Here is a 16,094-nt window from a genome sequence, read left to right on the forward strand (position 1 = left end):
ATACAACCAGAGCTTGTGCATCACCCTCACTAATGCAGGCATTAGTAGAACACTGTTTACTGTGTAAGGAAAGGGCAAAAATGAGAATGGAAAATTAGTAGCATTATGTTAATATTTTATTTCACCTGTTGATATAGCGAACACTCCTGGTAGTTAAAAATAGCAGCGAATTAGGCCTACAGTACTTTAAAAAAAGAAGGTATAATGCATTTTGTTTTCTAAAACTTGAAACAATAGATTTTCCATTAATAGAAATGTACACAAACGTGGAATTGAAGTGTAATATTTTTCATTTTTGACAAACAACAGTTGATTCAAAACAGTGAAGACTGAACACAATCTCAAGAAGCAGTCTAATGCCAGACAACAAATTAGGGCACACTTGTCACCCTTCACAAGGTTGGGTTATGGGAATGCCTATCGTTAAACTGAGCACTTAATTTCATTCAATATAAAAGTGCATGCGTAATGCCTCTTGTTTTGGTCACAGGAATCATGGACCTGAGCTGAACCTTTGAACAGAAAGACATTGGTTGTCTAACTTATCTTAGTCGATTTTAAAAGGCATCAAATAGAGAAAACCTATCGTTAACATCATGTGTGAGGGATCACTTAAAAATGTCCAAGGGCCAGTTCATTATTCAATACTAAATAAAATAGATATGAATCTACTCAAAACCTAGTTTGAACAGAAGTGCACTGACAGAAATATCAACAGAAGAGTAAACAAAATACATTCATACATCTGCAGAAACAGTACAGGGCCACACAGGAAGTAAATGAAATGACAACTGCACCTATTTCCATCTGGACAGTGTACATCAACAAACAATGCAGCGTTAAAAAACATCACTGACAACTATAACCGACAACCACTGTATCTCAAATGTATCCTGTGTTATCATATCACTATCCAATATATAAAATTCACACTACATTAACACCACATGCTATTGGTTAAATATGCATTGTAAAGAAGAGGTCTGATAACATGTAAGGTATAATAAAGGAGTTGTATGAAATAATAGATCCATACACTAGGCACAGTCTGAATCGAGGAGCACAAGCCAACACATAAGCACTTGTCAGAATAGGGGTTAAAAGATTAGTCTAAGTAAGCATGTCAGAAAACAAAACAAGAGTTATCAAACTTAAAATAATAAAGCACATTAAATGTTGGCTAAGATGACCTCATAGTTACAGTTGAAACACACAGACTACACATCCCAGAACCAATGCACAATGCATTTCTATTTGAATGTTCTGTAACGTTGCACCCTCCTGAACAGACCCCTGATCTGAAGTCAGGTGATCGGACGAACTAGGGGTTGCTTCTGGGTTGCTTGGCGACATCGGGGTGGGTCTCGATGATACTGGGTCTCTGCAGTGCCCATTGGTCAACGTCGTGTCTCTGGCCATCAAGCTCCTCTGTCTCTGATTCACTGCTGGAGCTACCGCTGCTGCTACTGCTGGAGTGGTCACTGCCAGTGAAGTCATAGCAGTCCTTCTCCTTCCCTCTACCCTTCCCCCTCCTCTTTCCCTCTGCGGCCTCAGGGTTGACCTGCAGGGCTGGCTCGGGCACCGTTGGTGGAGGTCCCATCTGCATGTCCTGCCAGGGCTCCAGGACAGGGGTGAAGACATGGAGGGTCTGGTGCTGGACAATGGGGTCGTCCACTGTGCTGTTCTCCTTGGGCTTGGCCTTCAGAACCTTAAAGTTCTTGGATTTTGAGGTCACCGCAAACCAGTCCTAAGAAAACACAGGACAAAGGAAATTAGTATTGTGTGCCACCAAAAATCACTACAATGTATTTTTGCAATACTGTATTCATATGGCAAAAAAGTATAAATTCATATGATAGAGTAGATCATCAAGGTGGTGAAAAGTCCTAACTTAATTTCTGACCTGGGAGTGGACAGAGTTGATGTGGTACTTCACCCCACTCTCAGAGTTGAACTCTTTCTTACAGATTAGGCATTTATATTTCCCTGCTTCAAAGTCCCCCTGCATCGAGAGAGACACAATTTGGTTGAAGTAGATGCTTAATAATGGGTTACATTTCTGCTAAAATTAGGTTTGAATGCTAAAAAAAAACGTAAGAATTGACTCGATTTCAGCTGAATAATTTTCACTGTATTCTGGATACGTTGCAGTACTTGGAAGTGAAAGAGAGGGGAGCAGTGTGAGGAAATCTATTTTGTTACCCTTCCGCAGAGCCCAAGGTGAGCCTTCAGTCCAGACACGCTGGTGTAGACCGAGACACAGCCCTGAGGGAAACCAGAAAGTTCCCCAGTCACAATATAAGCAAAGTATAGTACAGCGAGTAAAATCTCTACTATAGGCAATATGGGATGAAAGATTATTTAGAAACGTATGGTTCGTACCAGGTTTGGGCACTGCACTTTCTTTTGCAGCTTCACTTCATTTTTCCACTTCCGAAGGACCTCCTGACTGAAGGCAGGCAGCCCTGGGCGTGCATATCTCAGCTGTGGAACGCAAGAGAAAAATAATGGTTGATCAGGAGGTCAATGTTTACACAGGAATAGATACATGAGCACAGCTCTAGGACCATCTTAGTGTTGAAGATCCCTCACCTTCTTATCGTCGGGGACCAGGTCCCCGATGACCTTCCTCTTGGGCCACTCCTTAGCCAGCTCGTCATTAGCAATCTCTTGTAGGTGGAAAACAGCCACCTGGGCTGACATGCGTTTGACCCGGCCGCTGGGCGTCCTCTCAGGGTTGGGCTCTCTCTGGGCCTTCACCTCATCCTCCTCCGCATTCTGGGGCACCTGCGGGGGAGAAGGAGACAACTGTCTATCATCTCCCACTCAAGCAAAGCTCAAATAAATTGGACTCAAAAGAGACTCAAAGGAATGGGGTCTTCTGGGAGAATGAGAGGGCGGATATACTGAGAAAAATTTGTGACATTGAAGTTGCAAGGATGTAACTGCTACAGATTGTACGTACAATGGCATGTTGTGTGATGGAACGTCTCCCAGTGAATTGTAACCTTGAAAGACCAACTGTCTTATTCGTGGAGAAGTGTATACTGTAAAGGCAGTGCAATGGAAAACTCACTGGTGCGTGCTCTGACTTGAGGTGGTACTCCAGGCCTGCCTTAGACTTGTAGACCTTGCCACAGTGTTGGCAGTTGAGAAGCAGCTTCTCCAGCTCAGACTCCTCCTTCCCACACTTCTTCATGTGGTACAGGTAACCCATGATGCTGGTGAAACTACCAGTGCAGCCCTGTAATGTAACATACAGTCCTTTAGAATGGAACAAATCTTTAGTTCCCCTGCACCAACAATGTAGTATCAGAAATCCCTGACCTGTTAGAACATTGTTATTGTGGGAGGCAACCCATCTGCCTAGGAAGACTACCAACAATGGGTTAAGGTGAAATCTGTACTAGAATTTCAGATACAGACGCCAGCGAGGAATCATACCTCTTTAGAGCATTTTAATTTGCCCATCCGTTTCAGCACTTTCCTCAGTTTTTCCTTCATGGACTGGTCATCCAGGCCATTTATGTCATCTGGCGAGGGCTGGCAAAATATGACAGTTAAAACCAACATCAACATGAAACACACCAAAACAGGCTTCAGATGGGGGAATGGCCTTACCAGGTTATTGTGGTCTGCCATGATGTGGTACTTCATTCCAGTGGAAGATTTCAGTTGTTTCCCACATTGCTGACACGTGAAGGGATTCTACAAAAAACATATTTGTTTAGTTTTTGAAATTCAGTTGAACCAATGTGAGTACAACATGTGAGGCTGTTATTGTGAGGATGGTGCAGACACACCACTCGGCAGTTCTCCATATGTTTCTTCAGTCCCTCCACAGTCTTCCTGCTCACACTTTTACACTTGGGGCAGGTGACTCGCCCTTTCCCCAGGATCATCAGCTGCCACCTCTCCTCTTGACTTCCTGTTCCACACAGGAAGTAGAGTTTTTTTTAAATTATTAAACGTAGGATAAGGAACAATCCCTACTCCATTACTATGCAATTCTCAAAGATATACGTAACATCATGCTAATACAACATTTTTACTAGAGTAATTACAGTGTTATTACACAAGCATATGATCAACAACTAAAGTGTTGCCAGAGAGTTTATCTATGGTGACATTCTATTTGCTAATCCTTTGTCCTCTCACCTGGGGGGTAGACAGGAGGTTCTTTCTTGGTTGTGAAGGTGAAGACTTTAGATTTCTCTTCCTCGGACGGCTCTGCTGGGTGACTGTGACTGCTCTGGATAGCTACACCTCCAATAGAGTGACTGCTATGGACATGTCCACCTACAACAGAGTAACTGCTCTGGACAAGTCCACCTCCAATAGGGTAACTGCTCTGGAGATGTCCACATCCAATTGAGTGATTGCACTGGACATGTCCACCTCCAATCGAGTGACCGCTTTGGACATGTCCACCTCCAACCGAGTGATCGCTTTGGACATAGCTATGGACATGTCCACCTCCATGCAAGTGACCGCTGTGGATGTGGCTATGGACATGTCCACCTCCAACCGAGTGACCACTTTGGACATGGCTATGTACATGTCCACCTCCATGCAAGTGACCACTTTGGACATGGCTATGGACATGTCCACCTCCAACCGAGTGACCACTTTGGACATGGCTATGGACATGTCCACCTCCAACCGAGTGACCACTTTGGACATGGCTATGGACATGTCCACCTCCGACTGAGTGACCACTATGGACATGGCTATGGACATGTCCACCTCCGACCGAGTGACCACTTTGGACATGGCTATGGACATGTCCACCTCCAACAGGAACTGGAACTGCATCAAAGGAAACATTCAGCATGAACTAAAACTTGAATACCTGTATGTAAGAGAAAGAGTCATAAAATAAGAGATTGATGGTTGCAAGATACAATAACTACCTGTGTGTCTCACTTCCGGAGGGAAATTTGTAACAGAAGGTGCTCCGTTGTCCACCTCCACTCTCCGCATTTTCTTCATGGCAAAATCGGAGGGTGGAGGTGGTTCCTGACCCCGGCCCTGGGCCCTGCCTGTGTCTGGAACCTGGTTGGGCCAACAGTCTTTAGCCACCAGCCTGTGAGGCAGTCTGGCAGAGGGAGGTGGAGGGGGAGGCAGCTCCCCGTTGGCTACAGCTAGGCTGGAAGACACCACGGAGCAGCAGGACGTCTCGCTGGTTGAATCCTCCACACCAGAGCCCAGGGAGACATTCTGCAGATCCTCATACCTAGAGGATTGAAAAGGTAGGAGTTGATTTCATTACACTGATGGGTGGGACAATTGATAGAAATGGACAATAAAAAAAAAAAGGAAACTCATTTACCTTTTTCTGCCATATGTTCTCTTCATTTTTTGAGTCACCTGGGCATGGGGGTCATCATTCTATAATATTAAATTAGAGAATTGTAAAGCAGATATCCAGTGTCCTACAGTACCTTACATGGTTGTATTGTGAAAACTGCAATAAGGACCACAGGATGATGTACTACGTTGATGTAGAAGTGCTTAATGCTAAATAATTTGTAGATCATCATATGATTGTCGTTATTTCAGTTTCATATTGAGGACTGGAATAGTGCATCCATTCTTTGGCCAGAACACCCATAATGGCCAAGTAGAACTGAAACAAAATACTGTATTATCCTAGTCAAAAAATCCTACAGGATTACAATAAATAAATCCTATTAGAATCCAATAGAAAATACTATCAGATTTTGGAACGAATCCTATAGGATTTCAATAGGACTGGATCCAAAATCTGATACGATTTCCTATTGGATTCTAATCGGAATTTTTTATTGGAACCCTATAGGATTTTTTGACAAGGATTCATTTTTTTACAGGACAGATGCATGTACAGATATGGAGACAGATATAGAGAGGGGTAGAGAGTGGTTAAGGACACAGTCGACGGAGGATATAATCCTACAGGAGTTCAATAGAACTGGTTCCAACATCTGATTTGATTTTTCTATTAGATTCTAATTGGATCCTTGCATTAGAATCCTATAGGATAGAAATGTTTTTGTCTCCTATAGGATTTCTATACATTTTGTAGAAGGAATTGTATAGATATGTACATTACATTCTAAAGGATTATCCTCAAAACTTGGCTATATTTGATTTACACCATAGCGAACTTGGCTGCTTAACATATGGAGCACCGACCCTCCAGCTCATTCATAGCTTGTTCACCATCTCCTTTTTAAATAGGGAGACAATTTGTTTTCAGCACTTTTATTTCCATGACTGATCTAAACTCATTTTCTCATGGCTCTCTCTCATCCCTCTGCAGCAGACATATGGTGAGCAATATATTTGGGACTATGGAATCGCAATAAAGGTACAACCCTGGGAGCGAAAGAGGTGGAGGGTCCCCTTTAATCTTTGTTTTTCTTTTCCTCTCCCAACATAAAGACGTAAAGGGAGCATTCTCTGTTCTGTATGCATAGGTGACTATTATATATCAAAGTAAAGAAATGCTCATATCTTTGTGCCCCGTGTAGAGCGTGGCACTTGCAAAGCCAGGGTTGTGGGTTTGATTCCCACGAGGTACCAGTATGACTACTGTAAGTCACTCTGGATAAGAGCGTCTGCTAAATGACTAAAATGTAAATGTTACTGTACCTAAAAATGTATTTTCCTTCTACTTTTTAATTGCATATAAGCAATGTAAAGATGCTGTGCATTCTAAGGGGAAAACTCCCTAAAATCTTGTGTTATTGTAAAACTGTATATAGCATTGTATGTCATATTGTAATGTCAAATTCAAAGACAGGAAGTTGAATGAATAAGAATCAAATCAAATAACTCAAGTGAGTTATTTTTTGAAAAAGGTGTACTGTACTGGTGGTCATACTGCAAATGAACATGCAGCCTTGAATCACTCCCATATTCTGGTGGTGAATAAAACCAAAATTAATATAGAACTGTTGTTTCCGATCAACGAAAATGTTGTACTTAATGTTGTAGTATAGTACTGGAACAAATTACATCAAACTATAATTTAATGGGTTCAATTAAGATTTTTTTTAAATAATAGGCTTCTGATTGGGTTGACAAAATCTTACAAGATTTATCAAAAACCTATAGGATCCAATGGGATTGATTTTGTTTTCCAAAAGGGAAAAAGTAGTCCAATAAGATTCTGATAGAGGTGACACAACATCCTATAGAATTGTGAGAATCCTATAGAATTCTGTTGGAAAAATTACTAATCCAATAGGATTTTTTGACTAGGGTATTTATTCTTACCTTAGGTGGAGCACCAATCATACTCATCACACTCATATCTGACATCCTCTGGATAGCTGTTGGATTATGGGTACATTTTCATTAGTTCATCTCTTTTCCGACAAAACACTATTAAAAGAGAGTTTCCGAGACAATATGCATGGAATACATAAATGGAGACTACACAGGCAATAAAAATCAAGATTAAAGACATTTGCAATTGCAACTGGCCAGAGACAGACTTGGACAGAATGTCATTTAGCTCTGAAGTTTGCTCAGTAAACTGACAACTTGTCAAACATCTAGTGATAATTTAGTGACATTTACCTGGTAGTGGAACACCACTTTTTTGTTTTGGCTGTGAAGCCTTCCTCTTCCTTGGAACATATGATGGTGACATGCTTCCCTGTGTGTGATGATGAAGTTGATGATGGTGATGATGATGATCATCCATAATTGCAGCAGACCTCGCTGATCAGTACTGCAACACATAACACAACACCAGGCCTAAATTATTCAAAGACATATAGTGCATGCAAAATAGATAATCCCTATCACATAATTGTCAAAAGGGCTTCAATATTATTTAGTCTGGAGAACATCTATTCTGGTAGTAGGCCACTGTATTTTGACGTGCACATAGAATAAAAATGACGTGGCATACCAACCCTTATGAACACAGGATTAGCCCGTGTGTTAATCCAATGGTAATATGAATTTCTTGATTCTGTTTGATTTAGCTCAGCAGTGCAACATTGTAGCCTACTCGAGCAGTGTAGCAGTAACAGTGTGTGATCAGAGTCCCAGCCACCATCATTGTCCACCACGGATAGCCACACAAAAAAAGGGAAACGCTTGCCTTGCAGCAAATCTACACTCTGGATGCTGATACAATGTAAGCATTATAACCGTGCACTACATGCGCTCAAACAACTTCGCTACAATGGCCACCTACTGATTTTGTTTGATACACTTACATTGTGAAATGTCTACCCGTACAGTACACTCCCATTAGCAAGGTTAGCTGCCATTCCTCCCTGTTTTAGTCCCCCCTGTCATTTTCCCCGACAACGACCCGCCTAACAAGTCTTTGCATCGACTCGGTTATTCGAATAGAGAGACCATCAAATGGCTATGCTGACATTTTCAATAGGCTATCTACTTGTGAAAATATTGACTAGACAAACAGTACAGTATCAATAATCTATATTCCATACCCTACGCGAGATTACTTCATTCCCGAAACGCCCTCTTTGCAGAGACAACAAATGAGATTCCCATTTTATTCACCACGACTGTAGCAAAGATTTTTTTATAACTAACCCAAGATAGACCACAGCCTGTCGTTTCCACCGGGAGCAAATTAATCATAGTGGGCAGAACAAGCAATGAGGTGGGCAGAGACAAGCACGAGTTAGTGAGATCCTATTGGCGCGTTTTAGCACGTGTTTGCATATTTCCGTTAGGGAACAGTTACTATTTGAAGTGCGCATGTGCAATACGTCAACTCGCCCTTGCACTCCTAAACAAAGCATTTTTTTAAAACTTTGTCAAAGGGTCAAGTCTATAAAACTTTGTCCATTCTGTTCGTAAGAGATTCTAGTTTTGAAAACAGAAAACTGTATTGAATAAAACTGTATTGAGATCAAATGTTTCATCAACGAGAAAATTAGCTAAATCCATCTCGCTCCATCTTCTCCCACTGCCGGCTACTGAGCTTCCTCTTCTCACCATATTAGGTGGTGAGTAGAAACGCCAACCGGATGCTTCAGCATTAAATATAAAATGAAACATCTGGCTCATTGTTATATCTGTGACTATAGCCTCTGCGGAGTCGGGCAGAGTCCACAACAACCGTATGTTCCGGTTTTCAGGGGAAATGGAAAGAAAGCCTGTGACGCGACTTCCGGGTTTGGACGTCAAAGTTGATCGTCTTCGAGAGGCTCAAAACCCCAATGTATCATGTGTAAATTGTGACTGACTGACTGATCTACAAATAATAATGAGTCTTTATTTATGATGCAAGGTGATTTGTATATCAGTCAGTCAGCAGTTGCCTGCAGTTGATTTTATTCTCTCGAACACGACCAAGGCAACATCCATCTTAAATCCTCCTCCACATTTACTGGATTGGTTGAACAGCCAGAAGAGAACCACCCCCAGCAGTTTTCCCCCTTCTCATCAAGTCCAGTATCTCTAAGACATGGTTCCCCAACTGGCGACCTGCAGGACGAATTTGGCCCAGGGCCAGTGGCGACCTGTCATTCAGGGCAGGTGCAGCAGAGCCCCACATTTTTTAGCTTGCCTGTTTTGCATGTTATTTTGGCATTAAAAGTGTCACATATCACTTTGCAAACAATGTAAAAAAAAATATATATATCATTGAGTTAATAAAGCCGAATACAAACATGGTCTCTTTTGTTTTCTTGAATAAGGGAGCTCCAAAATGCAGGTGTTTCAGCCTAGCTCACCTTTCTGTGGTGGTGGGGCAAGCCAGCAGAAAATACGGAGCGTTGCGCCGTGATCGGCTCAGTGTTCTGTTACTCATGGGGACACTACGTCACCGCCAAGTCTAATGGTAGCGCTCGAAAATTCAAGCCCCCTGGGTGCTGCCATAGGGTTACATTAGAAGTGCCCATCCAAGAAGGCTCAAGGTCATTGGCCACAGATAAAATGACGTCAAATCACGTTATATCTACAGTAGCTTTGATTGGACTGATCATGTCAACATCATACTTTCAAAATCATATGTAGCAGTCATCATCATGAATGAAGTTGACAATCTACTGGCAAATCCTTTTTAATCCTTGTTATATGAAGAGAAATAATGAAGAGAAATTATAGATAAAACGTATCAGTGCTCATCTGCCATTGGACATAAACATTACACAAGTTGGAAATCGCAAATTCAACAATTTGGGCTCCTGAGTGGCGTGGTGGTCTAAGGCACTGGATCTCGGTGCAAGAGGCGTCACTATAGTACCTCGTTTGAATCCAGGCTGTATCACATCTGGCCGTGATTGGGAGTCCCATAGGGCGGTGCACAATTGGCCCAGCGTTGTCTGGGTTTGACTGGAGTAGGCCGTCAATGTAAATAAGAATTTGTTCTGAACTGATTAAATAATTTTTTTTAATCTAATTAAAACAATGAGTGGTTTGGAAGGAATCATTGGCTAACTGCAAGCATTGCAAAGCAATCATTAGCCTGCTATTCAGTGGAGTGGCCGTGTGGTCCCAAGTCCAAGATTAAGGGTCTCTTTTCCTAGTTTAAAATGATAAACATACAACATTGGCCATGCTGTCAGTGAAGCATGATTTGTGCCGTGCTCAAAACAGCTGTTAACTTGGAACGGCAAAATCTGACTTTAGTGAGTTTAAGACGACTGGGAACTCGGAAAAAAATGAGTTACGACTGGGAAAATATGTTTTGAACTTTCGGGAATCGGGAACTCAGGCCTCTTTCTAGAGCTACGACCTGAAGATCACTGACTTCATCATGATTCAACCTTTTTTCCCCCAGAGTTCCCAGTTGTCTTGAATGCACCATAAATCCAGAGAATACCAGACTTTGATGACAAAGTTTGATGACACAATTTTCCAACGAAGGACCGCCACGCCACCTTCCTGTTAAAGTGAGGTGAGTCCAAAAATGTCTTGTATGCTGCTGAATAAATTATGTAATATGCCAGGGAGATGTGTATACTGTAGCTAAGAAAGTAATACTAAGTGTATGTTGTGTAGTAAGCTGTTAGTAGCCCATGTGCCTCACCCTAATAATTTGGTCTATTTTCACTTCTTATTAATTTCACCTGGTGGTGCACATGTAGCCTATAACCTGTTTTTTATTTTATTTTATTTCACCTTTATTTAACCAGGGAGGCCAGTTGAGAACATGTTCTCATTTACAACTGCAACCTGGCCAAGATAAAGCAAAGCAATGCAACACAAACAACAACACAGAGTTACATATGGAATAAACAAATGTACAGTCAATAACACAATAGAAAAAGTCTATATACAGTGTGTGCAAATGGCGTAAGGAGGTAAGGCAATAAATAGGCCATAGTAGTGAAGTAATTACAAGTTAGCAAATTAACACTGGGGTGATAGATGTGCAGATGATGATGTGCAAGTAGAAATACTGGTGTGCAAAAGAGCAAAATGTAAATAAAAACAATATGGGGATGAGGTAGGTAGTTGGATGGGCTATTTACAGATGGGCTGTATACAGCTGCAGCGATCGGAAAGCTGCTCAGATAGCTGATGCTTAAAGTTAGTGAGGGAGATATAACTCTCCAACTTCAGCGATTTTTGCAATTCGTTCCAGTCATTGGCAGCAGAGAACTGGAAGGAAAGGCGGCCAAAGAGGAGTTGGCTTTGGTGATGACCAGTGAGATATACCTTCTGGAGCGCGTGCTACGGGTGGGTGTTGTTATGGTGACCAGTGAGCTGACATAAGGCAGAGCTTTAACTAGCAAAGACTTATAGATGATCTGGAGACAGTGGGTCTGGCGACGAATATGTAGCGAGGGCCAGCCGACGAGAGCATACAGGTCGCAGTGGTGGGTGGTATATGGGGCTTTGGTGACAAAACGGATGGCACTGTGATAGACTGCATCCAGTTTGCTGAGTAGGGTGTTGGAGGCTATTTTGTAAATGACATCGCCGAAGTCGAGGATCGATAAGATAGTCAGTTTTACGAGGGTATGTTTGGCAGCGTGAGTGAAGGAGGCTTTGTTGCGAAATAGGAAGCCGATTCTGGATTTAATTTTGGATCGGAGATGTTTAATATGAGTCTGGAAGGAGAGTTTACAGTCTAGCCAAACACCTAGGTATTTGTAGTTGTCCACATATTCTAAGTCAGAACCATCCAGAGTAGTGATGCTAGTTGGGCGGGCGGGTGCGGGTAGCGATCGGTTGAAGAGTATGCATTTAGTTTTACTAGCGTTTAAGAGCAGTTGGAGTCTACGGAAGGAGGGTTGTATGGCATTAAAGCTTGTTTGGAGGTTTGTTAGCACAGTTTCCAAAGTAGGGCCAGATGTATACAGAATGGTGTCGTCTGCGTAGAGGTGGATCAAGGAATCACCCGCAGCAAGAGCGACATCATTGATGTATAGAGAAAAGAGTCGGCCCGAGAATTGAACCCTGTGGTACCCCCATAGAGACTGCCAGAGGTCCGGACAACAGGCCATCCGATTTGACACACTGAACTCTATCTGAAAAGTAGTTGGTAAACCAGGCGAGGCAGTCATTTGAGAAACCAAGGCTGTTGAGTCTGCCGATAAGAATACGGTGATTGACAGAGTCGAAAGCCTTGGCCAGGTCGATGAATACAGCTGCACAGTACTGTCTTTTATCGATGGCGGTTATGATATCGTTTAGTACCTTGAGCGTGGCTGAGGTGCACCCGTGACCTGCTCGGAAACCAGATTGCACAGCGGAGAAGGTACGGTGGGATTCGAAATGGTCAGTGATCTGTTTGTTAACTTGGCTTTCGAAGACTTTAGAAAGGCAAGGCAGGATGGATATAGGTCTGTAACAGTTTGGGTCTAGAGTGTCACCCCCTTTGAAGAGGGGGATGACCGCGGCAGCTTTCCAATCTTTAGGAATCTCGGACGATACGAAAGAGAGGTTGAACAGACTGGTAATAGGGGTTTCAACAATGGCAGCAGATCATTTTAGGAAGAGAGGGTCCAGATTGTCTAGCCCAGCTGATTTGTACGTGTCCAGGTTTTGCAGCTCTTTCAGAACATCTGCTATCTGGATTTGGGTGAAGAGAAGCTGGGGAGGCTTGGGCAAGAAATTGCAGGGCAAGTAGCTGCAGGGGTTGCGGAGCTGTTGGCCGGGGTTGGGGTAGCCAGGAGGAAAGCATGGCCAGCCGTAGAGAAATGCTTATTGAAATTCTCGATTATCGTGGATTTATCGGTGGTGACAGTGTTTCCTAGCCTCAGTGCAGTGGGAAGCTGGGAGGAGGTGCTCTTATTCTCCATGGACTTTACAGTGTCCCAAAACCTTTTGGAGTTAGAGCTACAAGATGCAAATTTCTGTTTGAAAAAGCTAGCCTTTGCTTTCCTAACTGACTGCGTGTATTGATTCCTGACTTCCCTGAAAAGTTGCATATCGCGGGGACTAATCGATGCTAGTGCAGTCCGCCACAGGATGTTTTTGTGCTGGTTGAGGGCAGTCAGGTCTGGAGTGAACCAAGGGCTATATCTGTTCTTAGTTCAATTCTTTTTGAAAGGGGCATGGTTATTTAAGATGGTGAGGAAATTACTTTTAAAGAACGACCAGGCATCCTCTACTGACGGGATGAGGTCAATATCCTTCCAGGATACCCGGGCCAGGTTGATTAGAAAGGCCTGCTCACAGAAGTGTTTTAGGAAACGTTTGACAGTGATGAGGGGTGGTCGTTTGACCGCGGACCCATAGCGGCTGCAGGCAATGAGGCAGTGATCGCTGAGATCCTGATTGAAAACAGCAGAGGTGTATTTGGAGGGCAGGTTGGTCAGGATAATATCTATGAGGGTGCCCATGTTTATGGATTTAGGGTTGTACCTGGTGGGTTCCTTGATAATTTGTGTGAGATTGAGGGAATCTAGTTTAGATTGTAGGACTCCCAGTTTAGGTCACCTAACAGAACAAACTCTGAAGGTAGATGGGGGCAATCAATTCACATGTGGTGTCCGGGGCACAGCTGGGAGCTGAGTGGGGTCTGTAACAGTCGGCAACAGTGAGAGACTTATTTCTGGAGAGATTATTTTTTTTAATTAGAAGCTTGAACTGTTTGGGCATAGACCTGGAAAATATGACAGAACTTTGCAGGCTTACTCTGCAGTAGATTGCAACTCCTCCCCCTTTGGCAGTTCTATCTTGATGGAAAATGTTGTAGTCGGGGATGGAAATCTCAATTTTTTTGGTGGCCTTCCAAAGCCAGGATTCAGACACGGCTAGGACATTAGGGTTGGCGGAGTGTGCTAAAGCAGTGAGTAAAACAAACTTAGGGAGGAGGTTTCTGATGTTAACATGCATGAAACCAAGGCTTTTACGGTTACAGAAGACAACAAATGAGAGCGCCCTGGGACACACAGGGCCTGGGTTAACCTCTACATCACCCGAGGAACAGAAGAGGAGTAGGATGAGGGTACGGTTAAAGGCTATCAAATCTGGTCGTCTAATGCGTTGGGGACAGAGAATAAAAGGAGCAGATTTCTGGGCGTGGTAGGATAGATTCAGGGCATAATGTACAGTCAGGGGTATGGTAGGGTGCGGGTACAGGGGAGGTAAACCCAGGCATTGAGTGACGATAAGAGAGGTTGCATCTCTGGACGCACTACACTAGTTATGCAGGGTGAGGTCACCGCATGTGTGGGAGGTGGGACAAAAGAGGAGTCTGAGGCATGTTGAGTGGGACTACGGGCTCCACAGTAAACTAAAACAATGATAACTATCCTAAATAACAGTATGTAAGGCATATTGACATTAGAGAGAGACATAACGCGAGGCATAAAGCAATCACAAGTGTTGATTGGGAGAGCTAGCTAAGACAACATCGGGTAAGACAACAACAGCTAATCAGCTAAGACAACAACAACAGGTAAAATGGTGATGAATGGGCAGAGAGGGTCAGTTAACTTCACACAGGGCCTGAGTTCGAGGCTGAGGCCGACAGATAAACAAAATAAACAAAATGGAGTACCGTGATTAATTTACAGTCCAGCAGGCATCAGCTATGTAGCCTAGTGATCATAGGGTCGAGCGAACAGCAATAGATGAAACAGGGAGCCGCTAGGTAGTCATTACTATGCTAGCAAGCGGGGGAAATGGCGTTCAAGAAAGTTAGCAGGCCGGGGCTAGTAGAAGCGTCTTCACTGAGGTCCGGCAAAGGCCGGTTGAGGGCACAACAGATGGAGTTACGTCGGCAGATCAGTCGTGATGGAATCGGCGGGGCTCCGTGTCGACAAAGGGACCAGGCCAGTTGGCAAAATAAGTATTGTAGCTGGAGTAATTTTGTTTGCTAGCCGGGAGATGCTCCTGGCTCGAGGCAACTGGTGCTAGCTTTGGGACAAGGGCGTTAGCCACTATAGCCACTCGGTAGTCGCTAGCTAGCTGCGATGATCCGATGCAAAGGTCCAGAGCTTACGGCAAGAATCCGGTTATGTAGTGAAGAGTCCGGGAGGTATCAGCTGTGTAGCCGAGTGATCATTGGGTCCAGTGAGCAGGCCGGGAGATGGGCCTGGCTCAAGGCTAGCTTCGGGGCTGGGCAACTCGGTAGCAGCTAGCTAGCTGCGATGATCCGGAGTAATGGTCCAGGGCTTACGGCAGGTATCCGGTGTCGTAGTGGAGGAGAAAAACCAGGCAAAAATTGGCAGTAGTCTGTGCTAAAGGTAAAGGCCTCTAGCAGTGGCTAACAATGACTAAATAGCTGGTATCTAGTTAGCTTCTGATGGCTAGCTTCTGATGTTCTGGCTATAAGGTCTAAAAATATCAGATCCATATCACGTTGGGTGACGGTGGGTGTACACGGGAAAACGACAAACAACGTCTGCACTGCTACGCTATTTTGGATTTTATTTTATTTTGAGAAATGTAATCATCAAATATTGTAAGAGCTTTCATTGTCTGCTTATATGCCCCCTTTATTTATCCTACGGTTCTGACTTGGTGTACAGGGAGAACACTGTAAGAATGGCCCATGTTCTGAATTCTGTCGCTGTACATTTCAAAAGTGCAGAACAAATAGTTATATTGACTACGTCTGTCCTAGCTCGCTCATTAATGTCTTAATCGAAATTACGGATTGCCTCTTATCCGCTTGTCGTCCCCTTATGTCATAGTTTGTACATCTCAATTGT

The 16,094-nt window shown here is 43.4% G+C and overlaps 1 protein-coding gene across 7 annotated transcripts; it reads right to left on the bottom strand.

Annotated features, from left to right (window-relative positions):
- Nucleotides 1–98: 98 nt before the first annotated feature.
- On the bottom strand, nt 99–9,043 carry LOC139582896 (zinc finger protein 512-like). Of its 7 annotated transcripts, none has more exons than XM_071413335.1 (15): nt 8,974–9,043; nt 7,570–7,723; nt 7,264–7,319; nt 5,333–5,391; nt 4,914–5,236; nt 4,159–4,809; nt 3,804–3,928; nt 3,622–3,708; nt 3,445–3,543; nt 3,077–3,244; nt 2,593–2,787; nt 2,383–2,484; nt 2,203–2,265; nt 1,904–2,002; nt 99–1,747 (listed from the first exon to the last, which is right to left on the bottom strand). In XM_071413335.1, the coding sequence occupies exons 2-15, from the start codon at nt 7,694–7,696 to the stop codon at nt 1,322–1,324; spliced, it is 2,580 nt and encodes an 859-aa protein (XP_071269436.1). In that variant the 5' UTR covers nt 7,697–7,723; nt 8,974–9,043; the 3' UTR covers nt 99–1,321. The 7 variants fall into 7 exon arrangements, with proteins under 7 accessions (XP_071269436.1, XP_071269433.1, XP_071269430.1 ...); XM_071413332.1 differs by lacking the exon at nt 8,974–9,043 and adding an exon at nt 8,566–8,664; XM_071413329.1 differs by lacking the exon at nt 8,974–9,043 and adding an exon at nt 8,460–8,601.
- Nucleotides 9,044–16,094: the final 7,051 nt, after the last annotated feature.

The sequence above is a fragment of the Salvelinus alpinus genome, chromosome 8 (assembly GCF_045679555.1).
Source record: "Salvelinus alpinus chromosome 8, SLU_Salpinus.1, whole genome shotgun sequence".
NCBI lineage: Eukaryota > Metazoa > Chordata > Actinopteri > Salmoniformes > Salmonidae > Salvelinus > Salvelinus alpinus.